The following is a 21372-nucleotide window of genomic DNA, read 5'->3' as shown; positions in this document are numbered from 1 at the left end:
TTGTGCTTGAGGAGTGTGGACACTGAGGCGCAGATAGAGAACATACAACCCCGATAAAACCCGGTTGGAATATATACTTTTGAAATAAACATATGTATTATATATGAAAAAAAACTACAGGTTATTTTCTGGTCAATGTAGCTCTATAGCACCTTGTGCTACAGAAGTGGTTCTTCTCCATCATGTCTTGGAATGTATTTTTACGGCATTCACAGTGTGGTGTAAATATGTCACCTTTATTCTACAGCTCATTACAATTATGTTTTATTGCTTTTATACACTATAATTTTTAATGAAGAGACTGGCTGAACAATCCAGGACCCCAGCATTTATCATCTCCCGTAGACAGGGCTCTTTGTGGGCTCGTTCTTTGCAGTACAACTTTAGTTTTTAGTGGTACTATTTTAAGGTATATAAGACTTTTTTTTATTCCCGTTTTGCTGAAGCGAGATGAACAGGAAACAGCTATTTTGGCATTTCCTTTTTTTTTTTTACTGTTAAAGGGATTTTACCATGCTGGATAAATAATGCATTATTTTATAGTATGGGCTGTTGTGAATGTAGTGATCCCAATTATGTGTAGGGTTTTTTTTGTTCTCTCTTTTTCCCAATACTTATTGCCTTTGGCTCTAACCACTTCTCGCCCTTGGGCGTACGTATGTGGCCTAGGTGAGGTGGGGTTCTAACGAATGAGTGAACAGTTAAGTCCAAAGGATGGTGTGGTCTCAGAAGTTTAGCCTGCGCCATCTGCAACAGGAGCCAGCTGGGACTTCACTCAAAAATAATTACCGTAATAAATGTTATGCAATACATTATATGTACCCCAAAAAAATGGTACAAAAGAAACCTACGGCTTGCCATGCAAAAAACAATGGCCAGTTCGACAAAAAAAATTAGAAAAGCTATGGGTTTTGAAAAGTGGAGATGAAAAAACAACACCAAAGCATGTCGAAAGCTCCAATACACCTGAAGCTACAGCTTTTTGAAGTAGAACAAACTCAGTTTGTCCAAATCTGTCATGTCCTTTTCCTGCGGAGTGAACCGAGCTCGTCCTAAACTGTAGGAGGCTAAAACTACTAAAAAGCCTCAACATGTTCAAACGTTTCTCCACAGCACAAATGTTACATTGTGCCATCGCATCCTGCAGCATCACGGATCACGTTCAGCTGGCTGTAGAGTGGAATACACATTTTAGGTGGAGAAGTACAGAATTGTGTCAATGTTTACCTGAGGGTTAGTGGTAACATAGAAACCGGACACGCCAGCCTTCTCTAAGGTACTTTGCTGGTCTATAACCTTTTGATCTAATTCTAGCACTATCTTTTCATCCATCATTCGCTGTTCTTCTCGGATTCTCTGCTCTAGAGCCTGTAAAGTAAAATAAAATATACATTAACAAAAAAGACCCCACCCCAGATCAGACAAGAACACAGAACTAATAAATGTAGATTAAAGAGTCATCGGGTATTTAATGAGAAAAAAAAAAAAAAGTTTTGCCTTTTCCCCAAAAACAGTACCGCTCTTGTGCATGGACTGTGTATGGTACTACAGCTTTGCTCCATCCAAATGTGGGGGGGTGAGTTACAACACCAGGCAAAGTACTTGCACAAGAGTAGTACAATTTATAGAAAGAAAGTTCTTAAGACACTTTTAAGACAATTTTGCCAGTCCTGAACTTTTATTAGTTTTGTCCACCACTTCCAAAATGCCCATCTAGGGTATGAGTTCCTAAAAAGGGGGCTAGAGTAAAGTGGTGGTGGAGAAACAAACAAAACACCACCTCTTAAATGTGCCACAGCTCTACCATCACCAGTCCAATGCCGGGACTTGCTGCACACGGCACAGGAACAGCCACCCATCACTGCAGCAGCTTCCAGCATTGGTCTAGTGACATTGGAGCTGGGAGACATTTAAGTAGTGGGAGCATTTGGGTTGTTTATTGTAGACTCCTATCTCAAGCCGACCTGTTATTTATTTATTTTTTTTAAATGGAAAAAAAAAATCCCCTTCGGTTTTGTTCACACGTAGTGAAAAATGGTGCAGGTTTACCGCAGTGGAAAATCCACCCCAAAATCTGCATCATTTCTACATTAAAAAGCCGTGCGAGTGGTGCAGAGTGTGATGAGAACATGCAGCTGATTTCACCCTGTGGGGAACGTTCACACGGCAGATACCATCATGGAATTTTCCACGGAGTCCACCTGTAAATCTGGGGCTGTTCGGCCACGTGTGCGCATATAGATTTTCTCCTGTCAATAGGCAAAATTAAAGTGAGAAATAGTGAAATGTCACTTCTTCATGTGGATCAACACCAAAACCGATTCGAAATTCTGCACATGGCTTTTGCCTATCAGCAGGGCCTCGTCCGCATTTGGATCTGTGGCAAAACCACGGCAGAATAGCCGCAGGTTTCTGCTGTGGTTTTACGGGCCGATTCCACAGTGGAGTCCGCCGTAGGATCATACCCTTTCAGTAGAGGGGGTGAAGTCGCTGCAGAGCTGCATCAACATCTAAGTCAAAATCCACACCAATGGTGCAGCTTTTGACGCAGAAATCCTGCAGATTTTCCGCAATGGAAACATACTCTTAACCCCTTAAAGGGGTTGTCCCGCGCCGAAACGGGGTTTTTTTTTTTTCAACCCCCCCCCCGTTCGGCGCGAGACAACCCCGATGCAGGGACGTAAAAAAAAACAAACCGCTCAGCGCTTACCTTAATCCCCGCGCTCCGGTGACTTCTATACTTACCGGCTGAAGATGGCCGCCGGGATCCTCTTCCTCCGTGGACCGCAGCTCTTCTGTGCGGTCCATTGCCGATTCCAGCCTCCTGATTGGCTGGAATCGGCACGTGACGGGGCGGAGCTACACGGAGCCCCATTGAAGAAAGCAGAAGACCCGGACTGCGCAAGCGCGTCTAATTTGGCCATTCGACCATTTTAGACGGCGAAAATTAGGCGGGCTCCATGGAGACGAGGACGCCAGCAGCGGAGCAGGTAAGTAAAAAACTTTTTATAACTTCTGTATGGCTCATAATTAATGCACAATGTACATTACAAAGTGCATTATTATGGCCATACAGAAGTGTATAGACCCACTTGCTGCCGCGGGACAACCCCTTTAACCCCTTAACGACTGCCCCATCGGGAAACTACGTCCTCAGAAAGTGGGCCTTAATCCTAGAGGACGTAGTTTTATGCATCCTCTTTGGATTAATGCCCACTTGCCTGAGGACGTGACAGCTCCATGCTGTCGGTGCCCGCAGGTAGCCGACAGCATGGAGCTGTCATCCCAGGATGCGGGCAGTCCCCCCCGGCATTGCGATCGGCGCTAGCCAATGGCTAGCGCCGATCGCAAAAAAGTAAAGAAAACTGTCAAAAAAGTTAGTTCTTCAGCTGCCCTGCTGGATCGGCTCCACCAGGGCAGCTGAAATTACTTACCTGGCTTGTCGGCGGTGTCCCACGGAGATCTCGTCCTCCCGGACCCGCGGGCGGCCTTCTGCGCATGCGCGCCAGACGATGACGTCACGCGCATGCGCAGAAGCCCGGGAGCCCCCGGCAAATTTAAAATCTCCTGGCTCCCGACTCCTGAAGGTAGCCGGGAGCCAGGAGGTGTTACCGGGGACCGCTGTGAGCGGTCCCCGGGCCCGCGATCGCCGCTATCGATTAGATAGCGGCGATCGCGAAAAAGTTGCAAAAGTAAAAAAAAAGTAAGGTTTCACCTCCCCTCATGGATCGGATCCATGAGGGGAGGTGAAAATACTCACCCCCGGTCCTCTGCGATGTCCCGGGACCCGAAATCCCCGTCTGCGCATGCGCGCCCGATGATTGACATCGGGCGCGTGCACAGAGGGGCTCGAGCCCCGGGAAATTCAAAATCCCTCTGCTCTTGGCTGCCATGTGTAGCCAAGAGCAGAGGGATGTCACTGGGGACATGATCACTGTCATCCAATGGATGACAGTGATCCTGTAAAGTAAAAAAAAAAGTGCAAAAAGTTAAAAAATAAAAATAAAAAAAGGGGTAAAAAGTAAAAAAAAAAAAAGTGCAAAAAGTTAAATAAAGAAAGTTTAAAAAAAGTTTAAAAAACTTGCGCTTCATCTCCCCCCACGGATCATATCCGTGAGGGAGGATGAAATGACGTACCTAAGGCCCGCGGATTTATCCGCGGACCTTACCCCAGCTTCTGCGCACGCGCCCGTCGCCAATATGGCAGGTGCATGCGCAAAAGCCGTGGTAATTTAAAATCTCCCTGCTCCTGGCTACAAAACTTAGCCGAGAGCCTGGAGATTTCACGGGGGACCGCGGTGAGTGGTTCCTGATCACGTGTTCGCCGTTATCCAATGGATAATGGCGATCACGTAAAAGTAAAAAAAAGGTGAAGGTTCATCTCCCCTCACTGATGCGATCGGTGAGAGGAGATGAAACTTTTTGCCGGAGGCCTCCGTATTTGCGCCCCGACACAATCTTCTTCCGTGAACGTTCCCGGATTCTGCGCATGCGACCGCCGGCAAAACATCGGACACATGCGTAGGAGTCGGGGAGCCCAGGAAATTTAAAATCTCCTTGCTCCCAGCGACTAACGGTCGCCGAGAGCCTGGAGCAGTGACGGGTGGTCTCGTTGGGCGGTCCCCGGTCACGTGAAAAAAAGGTAGCAATCTACCTTAGGTCGGTCTCACATGACCGGATAGGAATTACGGATTCCGCATGCTTTTGATCCGCGGTAATACGCAGATCAATCGCATTGGATTACCCAATTCCGCTCACATTAGTGGGTCGGAATTGCGTAATCCACTCGCAGAAAAGAGAACGAACGCAGCAGGTTCTATTTTACCGCGGATATCCGCAACATAGAGCCCATTGTGCTCCATGGTCACGGATATACCGGCAGCCCATACGCAACTACCTTGTATACGGGCTGCGGGTACCCGCGTCATCGCTAAGCGACGGTGCGGAAAATACAAACAAAAAAATATATATATACTGCGTATGACCGCCTGTGTGAGTAGGCAGTTATGCGCAGTACATTACGCAGCCGTACGCAGGGTCACAGCCGGGCTCACAGCTGGGATCCGCTGCGGGCCTCCACAAGCTGATTCCACCTACGGCTGTGTGAGCCCGGCGTTATTCAGACCGCTACCTGTAATACGTATTTTACAAGGAGTCCCAGGAACGTTCGCCTTCATGCAGTTCCAGGAGCAGCTTGTTGAGCGCCTTCTGTGTGAGACCGCCGCACCTCATTAAGCTTACGGAGACTCACAGAGCGCCACTTTTTACACCCCATACCCGCTACTGAGGTCAAGAAATACCCCCAAAAAGCATGAGAGGAGGGGGGATACACGGTTTTATAGCCCCATGTACCCATCCCAACCAGCCTCCGTAATTACGCCTGTCTTTGGAAATATTACACAGTTCACATTATTACTTTTATCTAAGATTTGGGTAACGCCGAAAAGGGCGGAGCGGTAGGGGTGGGTGTGTGTGTGTGTGTGTGTGTGTGTGTGTGTGGGGGGGGGGGGATATTTTTTTAAGGTGTCAATTTTTATTCCGTACAAGTGGGCAATGGGGCCTGGAATGTATTCAGTTGTGCCCTGCAATCCAACGGGTGTTCCCTCCATTATAGGCCTAGCCATGTGTCCAGTAAGTAGATTGGGGCCACAATGGGTATGTTTCTGAACACGGGACAAACGGGGGTATCCATTTTGGGGTGAACGTTTTCATTCCTATGTACGCTGTACAAAAAAAACAGTTTTTAAATTGACAAAATTGCCAAAAAAAATGAAAATCGTAATTTTTTCCTTCTGCTTTGCTTAGATTTATTCAAATACTGTGGGGTCACAATACGCAATACACCCCTAGATGAATTCATTAAGGGGTCTAGTTTTTAAAATGGGGTCATTTGTGGGGGGGTTTTATCGTTTTGGACGCTCAATGGCTCTATAAGTGGGCAATGGGGCCTGGAATTTATACCGTTGTACCCTGAAATCAAACGGGTGCTCCATCCATTATAGGCCTAGCCATGTGTCCTTTAAGTAGATTAGGGTTACAAGGGTTATGGTTCTGAACACAGGACAAACGGGGGTATCCATTTTGGGGTGAAAGTCTTCATTCCTATGTGTGCTGTACAAAAAAACTGTTTTTAAATTGATACAACTGCCGAAATAATGAAAATTGTAATTTTTCTCCTACTGCTTTGCTTAGATTTATTCAAAAATTGTAGTGTAAAAATACACAGTACACCCCTAGATAAATTCGTTAGGGGGTCTAGTTTTCAAAATGGGGTCATTTGTGGGGGCTCTCTGTCGTTTTGGCCGCTCAAGGGCTCTACAAGTAGGCAATGGGGCCTAAATCACCTTCATGCTAAATTTCTGTTCTGAAAGCCACCGATTACTCCTTTCATTTTGGGCCCCGTTGTGCATCCAGACAAAAGATTAGGGCCACAATAGGTATGTTTCTGAACACGGGACAAACTGGGGTATCTATTTTGGGGTGCAAGTCTTCATTCATGTGTGTGCTGTACAAAAAAAGCTGTTTTTAAAATGACAGAATTGACAAAAAAACGAAAAATCACAATTTTTCCCTTTTGCTTTGCTTCAATTCTTTCAAAAACTGTGGGGTCAAAATGGGCAGTACACCCCTAGATAAATTTGTTAAGGGGTCTAGTTTTCAAAATGGGGTCATTTGTGGGGGTTCTCTTTGGTTTTGGCCATTCAAGAGCTCTACAAATGTGCTATGGGGCCTAAAACGCCTTCAAGCAAAATTTATGTTCTGAAAGACACCGACTACTCATTTCAATTTGGGTCCTGTTGTGCATCCAAACATAAGATTAGGGCCACAATGGGTATGTCTCTGAACACTGGAGAAACAGGGGTATCCATTTTGGGGTGCAAGGCTCCATTCATGTGTGTGCTGTACAAAAAAAGCTGTTTTTAAAATGACAGAATTGACAAAAAAACGAAAATCACAATTTTTTCCTTTTGCTTGGCTTGAATTCATTCAAAAACTGTGGGGTCAAAATGGGCAGTACACCCCTAGATAAATTCGTTAAGGGGTCTAGTTTTCAAAATGGGGTCACTGGTGGGGGCTCTCTTTGGTTTTGGCCGCTCAAGAGCTCTACAAAAGTGCTATGGGGCCTAAAACGCCTTCAAGCAAAATTTATGTTCTGAAAGACACCGACTACTCCTTTCATTTTGGGTCCCGTTGTGCATCCAGACATAAGATTAGGGCCACAATGGATATGTTTCTGAACACGGGAGAAACGGGGGTATCCATTTTGGGGTGTAAATCCTCATTTTCATGGCCTCTATATGAAAAAAATATGTCTTTAAAATGACATATTTGCAAAAATATGAAATTTTATTTTTTCTCCTCTAAATTGAATTAATTCCTGAAAAAAACTGGTGGGGTCAAAATACTCATGACACCCCTCAGTGAATACATTAAGGGGTGTAGTTTTTAAAATGGGGTCATTTGAGGGGGTATCTATTATTCTGACACTTATGAGCCTTTGCAAACTTGGTTTGGTGCAGGAAAGCAAAGTGTTCCTCAAAATGCTGAAAAGTAATGTTAAATTTGTATGTCCTCTAAATGGTTAAAAAAAACACAAAAGTTTTTCAAGTGTGCATTCAGAATAAAGTAAACAGATGGAAATATATATCTTATCAAAAATTTGTACAGTATGTTTGGACATATTTGAGCTATTACGGTTGAAAATGTGAAAAAAATGACAATTTTTTCAAACTTTTTCCAATATTGGTACTTTTAATAAATATACACAAATTATATCGGTCTCGTTTTACAACCTAAATGAAGTACAACATGTGGCGAAAAAACAATGTCAGAATCACTGGGATATGTAAAGCCTTTATGGAGTTATGCTACGTTGAACGACGCATGTCAGATTTCCAAAATTTGGCTCCGTCACTAAGGCGCAAACAGGCTTCGTCACTAAGGGGTTAAGGACCAGACTGTCGTGGTCCTAAAGGACCAGACACTTTTTAGGAATTTTACCCATGTCGTGGTTTTACCCGATTTTTTTTCTTCAGCTACCAAAATTATTCTTGCTGTTTTTTCTATTCCGTGAAATATAGGGCTACTTTTTCACATCTTTTGTTACTGACTTCTTTTCTCCCTTTTTTAGTTTTATTAATTAAAAAAAACAAAAAAATATTAAAAAAATTAATTATAGTATTTTTTAAGTTAGTATATTTACGCTAAAATAAAATACAGGAACGGGTTCCTCATTTTGTTTCGGACTTTTTGATATAATATGTATAGTTTCGAATTCCATTGTGTATACAGTGACGGTTTTGGTTTATTTTAGAACTTTTTTTTTTCTTACTTACATCTGTAACTATTTTTTTTAACACTTATATCCCCCATGAGGTCATAAGACACACATTGTGAAATATACAAACAAACACAAAAAAAAAAAGCACACGATACCCTTCCACTGTAGCTGAGGCATCCATAGGACTCCAGTTACAGGAAAGAAACATCCCCATGTAGGTGACAATAGTCACTAACAGAGCTGATCAAGATCTATGACCCTGCAGCTCTGCTGTGACAGTGGTGCACCCGGCGTTCACATGATCGTTGGGTCCCATAGTGGAAATAATAATACTTCCACCTTTTTGCACATGGTGCTCATTGAGCGCTATGTAGCTTAGGAAGGGGAAGACAGAAGCAGTTACAAACCACTTCTCCCTAGTCCTCCGAGTTCTCAGCTGTGACTAACAGCCGAGAACCCAACCTGCTCCTGCTTGACTGCAGGAGCAAAGGCTTTAACTGCACACCGTACTTTTACTATCTGCCTGGATTAAAGCCAAGGACTAAGCACCATATGTTTACTGCGCTTGGTCCTTAAGGGATTACAGGGATTACTCATATGAGCAATTTTAATGTCAGAGTTCTGCCCAAGTTTGAAACTGACAAAACTTGGACCCATTAAAGTTAACGTGTGTGTTCACATGTGCAGTTTTTTGATGGACCCATAAAAACCCTTCTCCTTCAGGTCCTCTGCTACTTCTGACAGCTGAGGACCCGACCTGCTCCAGCTGGATTGCAGGGGCAGAGGCTTTAATTTTGCGCTGTACTTCTGTTATCGGTGGGTATTAAAGCCCAGGACCAAGGGCCGTAAATTTACGGTCCTTAAGGGATTAAATCAGTACAGGACATCAGGTTTGGGCAGCAGGCACTGTATCATAAAACTGGATGGGCAAAATTACACGTGATTACAGCAATTATCGTATTTTACAGGATAAGGAATCCTTACCCCTGTCACTAAACCAGCATCATGTCACACTAAGGATTACAGTAAGAGCTGCTCCCACTGAATATGCAAGAAGCTGCATTGCGACTGTTCTATTTATTGTACGTAAAGACTAGAAAAATTGCCCCTTTCCATCCAGGTCACAGAAGCATCTGTCTCTTCCATGCCGGGTGTACTTTATTAGTCCCTCCCCTGATAATCGCCGATTACGAGGGGATGCAGCACTCTTCTGCGCAGTTTCCAGCACTCTGTACAATGAACGATACGTCTTCCAGAACACAGCAGTGAAGATGTAATTTTACTGCAAATTAATTTGGTTTAAGCTGTGAAATGAACAGATTATGAACACAAGCCTATTCATCAGCACTTAATCATGTCACATTACAGCTGTCCTTCCAAACATGTTGTAATCAGCAACCGACTAGAAAGAAGATTACAAGGAAATGCAGCATTAAGAACATTAGCATTCTGTATTCTCCATAAATGTTTATGTACTGTTCATCTCTGAATACAAAGCAGCGCCTGCATGTAGGACACGAGCTATTAGCCTTCTCTACCATAATGATTATTAGTCCAGTGTTGTGTGACTGCTAATGACAGTCCATACATACTCAAACATCCCAGATTCAGTCAAGCTCCAGAAAATAAAGACCTTAGCCTTGGAAGCTGGCTGAATCATGGTGCTGGAACGTGCCATCCTCTATGGTAACATCAGGGGTTAAAAGGGTCATCCGGTTACAGACTGACTTTAAGGATTAGATACAAATGAGTTACAATAATAAAACAAAGGGTACTTCCTCATCCTCAGCTCCGCCATCCTCCCGGTATGTGTTCACAGTGGACATTAGGGGACCACTGTCTGCCAATCAGAGGCCAGAGTGTAACCATTCCAAGTCCTTGGCATCATGGTGCCAGGTGAGTAATTGCCAATTCTGTGGCCTCTGACTGGCAGAAAGTGATCACCTAACTTTCGCTGTCACCACACACCAGGAGGATCTGAGGATGGGTAGGTACAGTTAGTTTTATAGTTTTAAAACATTTGGATCCCATTAAAAAACAAAACACAAGAAAGCTTACATTTTAGCTGCCACCCCCCCACCTTTAATAATGCGAGCCCTCACCAAAGTATGAATAGGATATGTTTGAGAGTGGTTTGTTAGGGTATCTTCACATGGGATGACCATCAGCTGTATAACCACTCAAAAGTGCAAATTCAAATGTGTAAACATGGCCACCGACGGTGTGGTGGTTAAATATGAACGACGCTGACTTTACACCAGACTATTTTTGATCAACCAGCGACTTTTTTTTTTGTAAGCTGAAATAAAAAAAACAAACTAGGAACTAACTTACCAGTTACTAGTTTTTTAAAAAATTTCAGCTTACAAGAAAAAAAAAAAAAGTCGCTGGTTGATCAAAAATAGTCTGGTGTAAAGTCAGCATCGTTCATACTTAAACATCCCTCCTGTGAAAGATATCTCAGCAAACGACTACTGAACAATCATCGATCTAAGGGAAACAAATGAGACTCGTTCGCTTGTTGCAATGACTTTTCTGAAAGACTGCATGATAACGTTACCGGGAGGGGGTCGAGAATTTTTGATGTTTGCTATATTCCCACAGGTGCTACTTGTATTTGCAACTGACTGCACACAAACCGCACACTGTCCCGTTACAGGCAACAGGGCTACACAGACACGTATGTTTTTTTTTTTTCCCTCTTTCACATAGATGGTCCTATTCTGGGCAAAATTTTTGGACAACAATCACCTATGGGAGTTAATGGGTGTGCAAAACACAACCCCCCCCCCCCCAAAAAAAACAAACAAACAGTGGAGCACACAAGGAAGACAGCCATGTGCACTCTATTCTTCACTGATCATTGCTAAGCAATTCTAGAAAAATATTGGACCTCCATTTTTGCTACTGCAAGCAAAAAAAAAAAAAAGAAAAAAAAAGGAATGTAAGATTGATGTAAGACGAGGATGTCAAAAAACACATGCGGATGTCACATGGCCACGTGTACATATTAAAATTGTTGTTTTTTTTTTTAAAACACCAGAAACACTCATGTGAATAGGGTCTTAGGATATGCCACCATTCTGGCGGTGGTAGGGTTTTCTACCCCCAATGATCTGCAATAGAAGCGGTGGCGCTGCACTACCACTCGCAGCCGCATGTGCAAAGGAGCTATTCTGCTTGCATAAACATTCTTTGGTGACATGGGTGTCATATAATCACTAATGCGAATGATGGTTAAAAAGTGTGACCATGCACTGACAAAAGCAACTACACAAGGTTTGCAGAAAAAATACTCGTTTTTAGCAGAGATTTAAATGGCGTTTTCTTTGCCAAAATAAAAAAAAAAGGCAGCAGCCAAATATTTGCTGAAAGTGCTTTCTGATCTCCTCCTCACCGTGTGATTGGTGGGTCAATGGCGTTTTATTTTTCAATCACAGCAGGCTGTCGGTTTGGCGTTTTGTCATCTGCTGTTTTTACTTTGGCTTCTCTACAGGACATGTATATGTAGAAGAATGTTGGAGTTAAAGTCTGTGAAGGAAGCCTAGAACTATTTAAAAATGGTTTTCCCATCACTTAAAATTGCTTCACAGCCGCTCTGTCCTTCCTGGTTGCTGCTGACCAGGACATGTGACTGCTGCAGCCAATCACTGGCCACAGCAGTAACATAGTATGTAAGGCTGAAAAGAGACACATGTCCATCTAGTGACCTTCTACAGCCAATGATTGGCTGCAGCAGTCACATGTCCTGGTCAGCAGCAACCAGGAAGGATAGAGCGGTTGTGAAGCAATTTTAAGTCATGAGGAAACCCCTTTAATACCCTTAGCCTAAAGACCTTAGATAAGTATGATACGTAACATCAAATAGAACCAGCCAAGACATTTATCTCCACACCCAACGCAGGAGCATAAATATTGGGCACTGTACTTGCCTCTAGCTCCCTCTGCTGGCTGGCTCGGAGTAGAGATAGATTGTGTGGTTTACACATCTGCAGAGCCTCTTTGTGCTTCTTCAGGAGTTCCTGTTTTAATCCTTTACAAAGAAAGATGGACAATGTAAAATATCAACAGGTTATTTTGCCATTTGTCATTCCAGTTATTAAGTTGTACATTCAGATTTTTATTTACGGGGGTTTTAAACATATTTGACATTTTTGATCATGTGGCCCAATAGTAAGGCCAGTTTCACTTGTGTATTAAGGCACATCATGCGGTGTCCAGGATCCATATTCGGCATTGGCTGCCGTTTTTCCACAGATAGACTTATAAGTTTATATATTTCTAGTTCACATGGGGAAGTGGAAGAATCAATCCATCAGAGACAATGCTGAAAGTGAGCGGTTCGGTGTGATCAGGAGAGAGGGATTTAGGGGTTCCGATTTCAGACAGCTTCAAAATGAGTAAACAGTGCAATCAGGCAGTAAAGTAGAATCCACTACTGCATAGATAGAGGTATAACCAGTGGAAAGAGGGAGATTGTGATCACACTGTATAGAGCTCTTGTGAGAACACATCTGGAATAATATGTTTATTTCTGGAAACCTGAGAAAATAAAAAGGGTCCAAAAACAGGATGCAAAATGCTTTAGGTTAACATAAAGGGTATTCCCATGCAGGACAGCCATGGAATATGCCATAAAGGTCTCATAGGTGTGAGTCCCAGTGGTGATCTCGAGTTGTGGCCCCGACCACCCCTGGACTAGCTGTAGATGTGGCTGGAAATCGAAACAGCACAGCGCTGCCACACTGTCCTGCTGACCACCTTGTAACCAGTAGTGCCCCCGTGGCAGCCATGTTTGGCTGTAATGGCAACATACCCCTAAAGATCTTAATTCATATAGCCTGGAGGAAAGTTGGGGGAAAAGGGTTGAAATCTCTAAATATGTTAAAGAAATAAATTAGGATCAATATGGAAATGTTTTAATAAAAAAAAAAAAAACACAACACACAAGAAAAAGGCTAAACACTAGAATAAAAATAAAAATAAATCTTGGTGTTTGTATAGCGCCAACTTATTACGCAGCGCTTTCAGGTAATTATTACTTAATTACCCCCCACCAAGCTGGGTTCTCATTTTACCGGCCTCGGAAGGATGGAAGGCTGAGTCAACCTTGAGCCGGCTAACCTGACGCATGTGGGGATCGAACTTGCAACCTTCAGGTCGTAGGCGAGAGCTTACACTCTGCACCACACGAGGGGTCACAATCTGAGATAAGGTAAGGAAAGGGGGGGGGGGGGGTAGAAACAACATAGAAGAAAATATTTTACTGATAGAGTAGTAGATGCTTGGAAGATCCACAATAAAGGAAGTCAAGCTGCCAGCGATGGGCGTAGATCTGTCCTAGGAGACAGAGGTGTAACTTGAAGCTCCCGGGCCCCAATACAAAATCTATAACAGGGCCCACAATTATAATGCTTTACTCATAGTATTGGGTTCCCTATACGGAGAAGAGAGGCCTTATGGGCCCCATAAGGCTCCTGGGCCCGGGTGCAACCGCTTCCCCTGCATCCCCTATAGTTACGCCCCTGCTAGGAGAGACATACCAAGGAAATAATATAAGAGCGGACTAGATGGACCAGGTGGGCTTTTTCTATCCATCTACTAGGTTTCCTAGGATATGTGCCAATACATATAGAAGCTGTAGATATGCCATATGGGTGCCTGGGAAATACTAATGGAGGAGCACAGACTTTCTGCAATACTTCTTCCAGGCTTATAGACCGTAGATTGCATTTCTTATACTGTTTTAGCATGAAGAGCGTAAAATGCAAACAACCTAAAACAAACCTGCGGCTTATGGAGCCCGCCAGGACGTGTGTGCCATAGGATTACTACATCACAGGTGTGACAAACAGCAAATGCCATGTAAAGGGCAGCGGAACCCGTCAGCGAGCACCACGACGTACGAGCACCTATACTTTACCTCGGTGTTCTGCATGTAACTTTATACGCTGGTTATACAGGTTTTTCTCGGTCAAATGCTGGATCTCCAACAAGCCTTGTACAATCTCAAAGACGGTGCCATCAATAAGTGCCAGGGCCAAGTCACTGAGAGTGGTGTAAGACAAACGCTGCTGGAAAGAGCTGGAAGGAGACGAGAGCAAGTGTTAAAAGACATGGCATAATCACGTTATCACTAGAGATGAGCGAGCACCAAAATGCTCGGGTGCTCGTTACTCGGGACGAAATTTTCGCGATGCTCGAGGGTTCGTTTCGAGTAACGAACCCCATTGAAGTCAATGGGCGACCCGAGCATTTTTGTATAGCGCCGATGCTCGCTAAGGTTTTCATTTGTGAAAATCGGGGCAATTCAAGAAAGTGATGGGAACGACACAGCAACGGATAGGGCAGGCGAGGGGCTACATGTTGGGCTGCATCTCAAGTTCCCAGGTCCCACTATTAAGCCACAATAGCGGCAAGAGTGGGTCCCCCCCCAACAACTTTTACTTCTGAAAAGCCCTCATTAGCAATGCATACCTTAGCTAAGCACCACACTACCTCCAACAAAGCACAAATCACTGCCTGCATGACACTCCGCTGACACTTCTCCTGGGTTACATGCTGCCCACCCCCCCCCCACTCCCCCGCACGACGCAGTGTCCACATCGCACACCAAAGTGTCCCTGCGCAGCCTTCAGCTGCACTCATAGCCACACCACCCTCATGTCTATTTATAAGTACGTCTGCCATGAGGAGGAACCGCAGGCACACACTGCAGAGGATTGGCACGGCTAGGCAGCGACCCTCTTTAAAAGGGGCGGGGCGATAGTCCACAATGCTGTACAGAAGCAATGAGAAATCCAATCCTGTGCCACCTCCATCAGGAGCTGCACACGTGGGCATAGCAATGGGGAACCTATGTGCCACACACTATTCATTCTGTCAAGGTGTCTGCATGCCCCAGTCAGACCGCGGTTTTTTATAAATAGTCACAGGCAGCTACAACTCCGCAATGGGAATTCCGTGTTCACCCACAGCATGGGTGGCTTCCTGGAACCCACCGGCTGTACATAAATGTATCCCATTGCATTGCCCATCACAGCTGAGGTAACGTCCGATTAAATGCAGGTGGGCTTCGGCCCAAACTGCATGCCCCAGTCAGACTGGGGTTCTTTAGAAGTGGACACATGCAGTTACAACTCCGTGTGGACCCACAGCATGGGTGGCTCCCTGGATCCCACCGGCAGTACATAAATATATCCCATTGCAGTGCCCAGCACAGCTGATGTAACGTCAGCTTTAATGCAGGTGGGCAAAAAATTAATTGGATTACACTGTAGGCGAGGGCCCCAAAAAATTGGTGTACCAACAGTACTAATGTACGTCAGAAAAATTGCCCATGCCCAACCAAGAGGGCAGGTGAAACCCATTAATCGCTTTGGTTAATGTGGCTTAATTTGTAACTAGGCCTGGAGGCAGCCCAGTTAAAATAAAAATTGGTTCAGGTGAAAGTTTCAACGCTTTAATGAGCATTGAAACTTATAAAAATTGTTTTCAAAAATTATATGACAGCCTTGTGGGCCTAAGAAATATTGCCCGTTCGGCGTGATTACGTGAGGTTTCAGGAGGAGGAGCAGGAGGAGGAGGATGAATATTATACACAGATTGATGAAGCTAAAAGGTCCACGTTTTTGATGGGGATAGAGAACGATGCTTCCATCCGCGGGTGCAGCCTACGTATTGCTTAGGTATCGCTGCTGTCCGCTGGTGGAGAAGAGAAGTCTGGGGAAATCCAGCCTTTGTTCATCTTGATGAGTGTTAGCCTGTCGGCACTGTCGGTTGACAAGCGGCTACGCTTATCTGTGATGATTCCCCCAGCCGCACTAAACACCCTCTCCGACAAGACGCTAGCCGCAGGACAAGCAAGCACCTCCAGGGCATACAGCGCTAGTTCAGGCCACGTGTCCAGCTTCGACACCCAGTAGTTGTAGGGGGCAGAGGCGTCACGGAGGACGGTCGTGCGATCGGCTACGTACTCCCTGACCATCCTTTTACAGTGCTCCCGCCAACTCAGCTTTGACTGGGGAGCGGTGACACAGTCTTGCTGGGGAGCCAGAAAGCTGGCAAAGGCCTTGGAGAATGTTCCCCTGCCTGTGCTGTACATGCTGCCTGATCTCTGCGCCTCCCCTGCTACCTGGCCCGCGGAAATGCGCCTTCGGCCACTAGCGCTGTCGGATGGGAATTTTACCATCAGTTTGTCCGCCAGGGTCCTGTGGTATAGCATCACTCTCGAACCCCTTTCCTCTTCGGGTATGAGAGTGGAAAGGTTCTCCTTATACCGTGGGTCGAGCAGTGTGTACACCCAGTAATCCGTAGTGGCCAGAATGCGTGTAACGCGAGGGTCACGAGAAAGGCATCCTAACATGAAGTCAGCCATGTGTGCCAGGGTACCTGTACGCAACACATGGCTGTCCTCACTAGGAAGATCACTTTCAGGATCCTCCTCCTCCTCCGGCCATACACGCTGAAAGGATGACAGGCAAGCAGCATGGGTACCCTCAGCAGTGGGCCAAGCTGTCTCTTCCCCCTCCTCCTCATGCTCCTCCTCCTCCTCAACGTGCTGAGATATAGACAGGAGGGTGCTCTGACTATCCAGCGACATACTGTCTTCCCCCGCCTCTGTTTCCGAGCGCAAAGCGTCTGCCTTTATGGTTTGCAGGGAACTTCTCAAGAGGAATAGCAGAGGAATGGTGACGCTAATGATTACAGCATCGCCGCTCACCATCTGGGTAGACTCCTCAAAGTTTCCAAGGACCTGGCAGATGTCTGACAACCAGGCCCACTCTTCTGTAAAGAATTGAGGAGGCTGACTCCAACTGCGCCGCCCATGTTGGAGTTGGTATTCCACTATAGCTCTACGCCGCTCATAGAGCCTGGCCAACATGTGGAGCGTAGAGTTTCACCGTGTGGGCACGTCGCACAGCAGTCGGTGCACTGGCAGATGAAACCGATGTTGCAGGGTGCGCAGGGTGGCAGCGTACGTGTGGGAGTTGCGGAAATGTGCGCAGAGCCGGCGCACCTTTTCAAGCAGGTCTGACAAGCGTGGGTAGCTTTTCAGAAAGCGCTGAACCACCAAATTAAAGACGTGGGCCAGGCATGGCACGTGCGTGAGGCTGCCGAGCTGCAGAGCCGCCACCAGGTTACGGCCGTTGTCACACACGACCATGCCCGGTTGGAGGCTCAGCGGCGCAAGCCAGCGGTCGGTCTGCTCTGTCAGACCCTGCAGCAGTTCGTGGGCCTCTTCTCTCCTAAGCTGAGTAGTTTCAGCACGGCCTGCTGACGCTTGCCCACTGCTGTGCTGCCACGCCGCGAGACACCGACTGCTGGCGACGTGCTGCTGCTGCTGACACATCTTGATTGCGAGACAGAGGTTGCGTTGGAGGAGGAGGAGGCTGCTTTAGTGGAGGAAGCATACACCGCCGCAGATACCAGCACCGAGCTGGGGCCCGCAATTCTGGGGGTGGGTAGGACGTGAGCGGTCCCAGGCTCTGACTCTGTCCCAGCCTCCACTAAAGTCACCCAATGTGCCGTCAGGGAGATATAGTGGCCCTGCCCGCCTGTGCTTGTCCACGTGTCCGTTGTTAAGTGGACCTTGGCAGTAACCGCGTTGGCGAGTGCACGTACAATGTTGCGGGAGACGTGGTCATGCAGGGCTGGGACGGCACATCGGGAAAAGTAGTGGCGACTGGGAACTGAGTAGCGCGGGGCCGCGGCCGCCATCATACCTTTGAAAGCCTCCGTTTCCACAAGCCTTTACGGCAGCATCTCCAGGCTGATAAATTTGGCTATGTGCACGTTTAACGCTTGAGCGCGCGGGTGCGTGGCGGCGTACTTGCGCTTGCGCTCCAACACTTGCGCTAGCGACGGCTGGATGGTGCGCTGAGAGACATTGGTGGATGGGGCCGAGGACAGCGGAGGTGAGGGTGTGGGTGCAGGCCAGGAGATGGTAGTGCCTGTGCCCTGAGAGGGGGGTTGGATCTCAGGGGCAGGTTGGGGCACAGGGCGGTGCAAACCAGAGGCGGTGAACGGCCTTCGTCCCACCTTGTGGGGTGCTTGGCCATCATATGCCTGCGCATGATGGTGATGGTGAGGCTGGTGGTGGTGGCTCCCCGGCTGATCTTGGCGTGACAAAGGTTACACACCACTGTTCGTCGGTCGTCTGCACTCTGTGAAAAACTGCCAGACCTTTGAGCACCTCGGCCTCTGCAGGGTGGCATGGCACGAGGGGGCGCTTTGGGAAACAGTTGGTGGATTATTCGGTCTGGCCCTGCCTCTACCCCTGGCCACCGCACTGCCTCTTCCAACCTGCCCTGCTGCTGCACTTGCCTCCCCCTCTGAAGACCTGTCCTCAGTAGGCATAGCAAACCAGGTGGGGTCAGTCACCTCATCGTCCTGCTGCTCTTCCTCCGAATCCTCTGTGCGCTCCTCCCTCGGACTTACTCCAATTACTACTACCTGAGTGATAGACAACTGTGTCTCATCGTCATCGTCCTCCTCACCCACTGAAAGCTCTTGAGACAGTTGCCGCAAGTCCCGAGCCTCATCCCCCGGACCCCGGGAACTTTCCAAAGGTTGGGCATCGGTCACGACAAACTCCTCCAGTCGGAGAGGATTCGGAACCATTGTTGCCCATTCTGGGCAGGGGCCCGGGAACAGTTCCTGGGAGTCTGCCTGCTCCTCAGAATGTGTCATTGTAATGGAGTGAGGAGGCTGGGAGGTAGGAAGAGCAGCAGCCAGAGGATTCAGAGTTGCAGCAGTGGACGGCGCAGAACTCTGGGTGGTCGATAGATTGCTGGATGCACTTTCTGCCATCCACGACAGGACCTGCTCACACTGCTCATTTTCTAATAAAGGTCTACCGCGTGGACCCATTAATTGTGAGATGAATGTGGGGACGCCAGAAACATGCCTCTCTCCTAATCCCGCAGCAGTCGGCTGCGATACACCTGGATCAGGAGCTCGGCCTGTGCCCACACCCTGACTTGGGCCTCCGCGTCCACATCCTCTAGGCCTACCCCTACCCCTCAGCATGCTGTATTACCAGTAGTGCAGAAACAGAACGCTGTAATTAAATGTGCCGCTTATTGGCCTGTGGTTGGAGGCTGACTTCCCTTACGGAACGCACAGCAGATCCAGGAAACAATTTTGCGCCAGCCTGCTGTAACGCTTAGCTGCGTATTAATTAGAACTACTACCCCCAGCAGATACTGTAGGCAGTGTATAATATTATGTATACTGTTTCCCTCTGGCGGGATGACGGCGCTGATGTAACAGACAGCAGATCCAGGAAACAATTTTGCGCAAGCCTGCTTTAATGCTTAGCGGCGTATTAATTAGGACTACTACCCCCAGCAGACAAGCAGTAAACTGAAGACGGTCACAGGCAGCCCAAATATAGTATTTTTTCCCCAATTTTTTGGAAAAAGCCCACTGCCTATATAGCCTGAATATCTCTTTCCCTGCCTCACCAGTACTGGCCCTATACTCTGTACAATGACTGCAGACTGCGGACGCAATGCTCTGCACGGCCGATATACAAAAAAAAAAAAAAGTGCAACACTGCAAAAAGCAGCCTCAACAGTACTGCACACGGTCAGATGTGGCCCTAAGAAGGACCGTTAGGGTTCTTGAAGCCTAAAATCACTCCTAACGCTCTCCCTATAGCAGCTCCAGCATCAACAGCACTTTCCCTGATCTCTGTGAGAATGCATCTGTGGCGAGCCGCGGGCGGGCAGATTTCAATACTCGGGTGACACCTGATCTCGTCAGCCACTCACTGCAGGGGGGGTGGTATAGGGCTTGAACGTTGCAGGGGGAAGTTGTAATGCCTTCCCTGTCTTTCTATTGGCCAGAAAAGCGCGCTAACGTCTCAGAGAGGAAACTGAAAGTAACTCGAACATCGCGTGGTGCTCGCCTCTAGTAACGAGCATCCCGAACACGCTAATACTCGAACGAGTATCAAGCTCGGACGAGTACGTTCGCTCATCTCTAGTTATCACACAGCCACCACTTTCTATACTGTTTCCTCAGACTTAGGACTCGTTCACATCAGTGTCATAGGTTCCGTTTGCCTGATCCATTATGGGAGCAAAAAAAAAGAAAAAAAGGTTTACTGGCCCAATGGATAGCTCTTGTGACAGAATCAAACAGCCCGATTGATTATAATAGGGTCGGTTCACCTTGCCTTATGGTGTCGGCCATTTTCCAGGATGAATCAGCACTGCGTTATTTTAACTCGGAGGTTAAAGGAAATCTGTTCCGGGGGCTCCGAACTGAAGCTCTGATGCAGATGTGATACATACGTTGTGCACTAACTAAGCAGACATGGTTAGGCATTTCATGCACAGGGTGGGGTCACATCCAGTATAGAGCCAGCATGAAGTAGCACAGCATGCTGCACTGCTTCATCTTACAAACTCTCTCACTGCATGTCAGAAGCCGAATGGACCCCCATTACAGCCAGTGGGGTCAGTTCACAGTGGTCAGGATCCGGCATATGCTGCATTTAGCACTTCACATTTTTCTGTGACTTGGCTAGGAGGCCCGCACCAAAGAATGAAAGCCAACGCAGCATAAACCTCGCCCAGGCGACCTTCCTACAACCTATACAGTGTCCTCCACAATTCTTTATACTGCAGCTCCTCTTGTTCATGAGACCAAATACGTGTGGGACTTCTATTAGAGCAAGAATACAATAATTATAAACTGCAAATGAGAAAAGCCTCATCATCAAGTAATTGGCCCGCTAAGGCCTCACACGGGCAACACGGCATCGCGCAGCAATATTGCATCGCAGGTCCGTGTGATATCGCTGTGTCTTCTCGTGGCAATACCGCGATTTTGTAGCATCACATGCAAGGATTTTCAGGGGGCTTGAAATATAAGCCCTACCCCGAAAATAAGCTGTAGCTGAAGAGGAGAAAATAAAATACACATACATCACCTTAGACGCGCTGTCAGCCCAACTGCATCTTCTCCCCAGGTGTGGTTCAATCACAGTCATTCATCGAGCGCTGGCTGTGATTGGCTAAGCGTCAGCCAATCACAGCCAGCGCTTCCAGAAGGTGGGAATTTTCAATCCCCGGCCAGAT

The 21372-nt window shown here is 46.8% G+C and overlaps 1 protein-coding gene across 1 annotated transcript in view; it reads right to left on the bottom strand.

Moving 5' to 3' along the window:
- The window catches only part of LOC136628060 (protein DGCR6-like), a 28240-nt gene that overhangs the window by 4079 nt on the left and 2789 nt on the right, over positions 1 to 21372 (bottom strand). Inside the window, exons 2-4 of the mRNA XM_066603672.1 lie at positions 14205 to 14365; positions 12214 to 12314; positions 1228 to 1368 (exon numbers count right to left, since the gene is read on the bottom strand). Coding sequence (XP_066459769.1) covers positions 1228 to 1368; positions 12214 to 12314; positions 14205 to 14365 — 403 coding nt within the window. The remainder of the gene's footprint in view (positions 1 to 1227; positions 1369 to 12213; positions 12315 to 14204; positions 14366 to 21372) is intronic.

The sequence above is a fragment of the Eleutherodactylus coqui genome, chromosome 5, assembly GCF_035609145.1.
Source record: "Eleutherodactylus coqui strain aEleCoq1 chromosome 5, aEleCoq1.hap1, whole genome shotgun sequence".
Classification (NCBI taxonomy): Eukaryota; Metazoa; Chordata; class Amphibia; order Anura; family Eleutherodactylidae; genus Eleutherodactylus; species Eleutherodactylus coqui.
The sequence above is the reverse complement of the archived record's forward strand: the minus strand, read 5'-3'. Positions and strand labels throughout refer to the sequence as shown.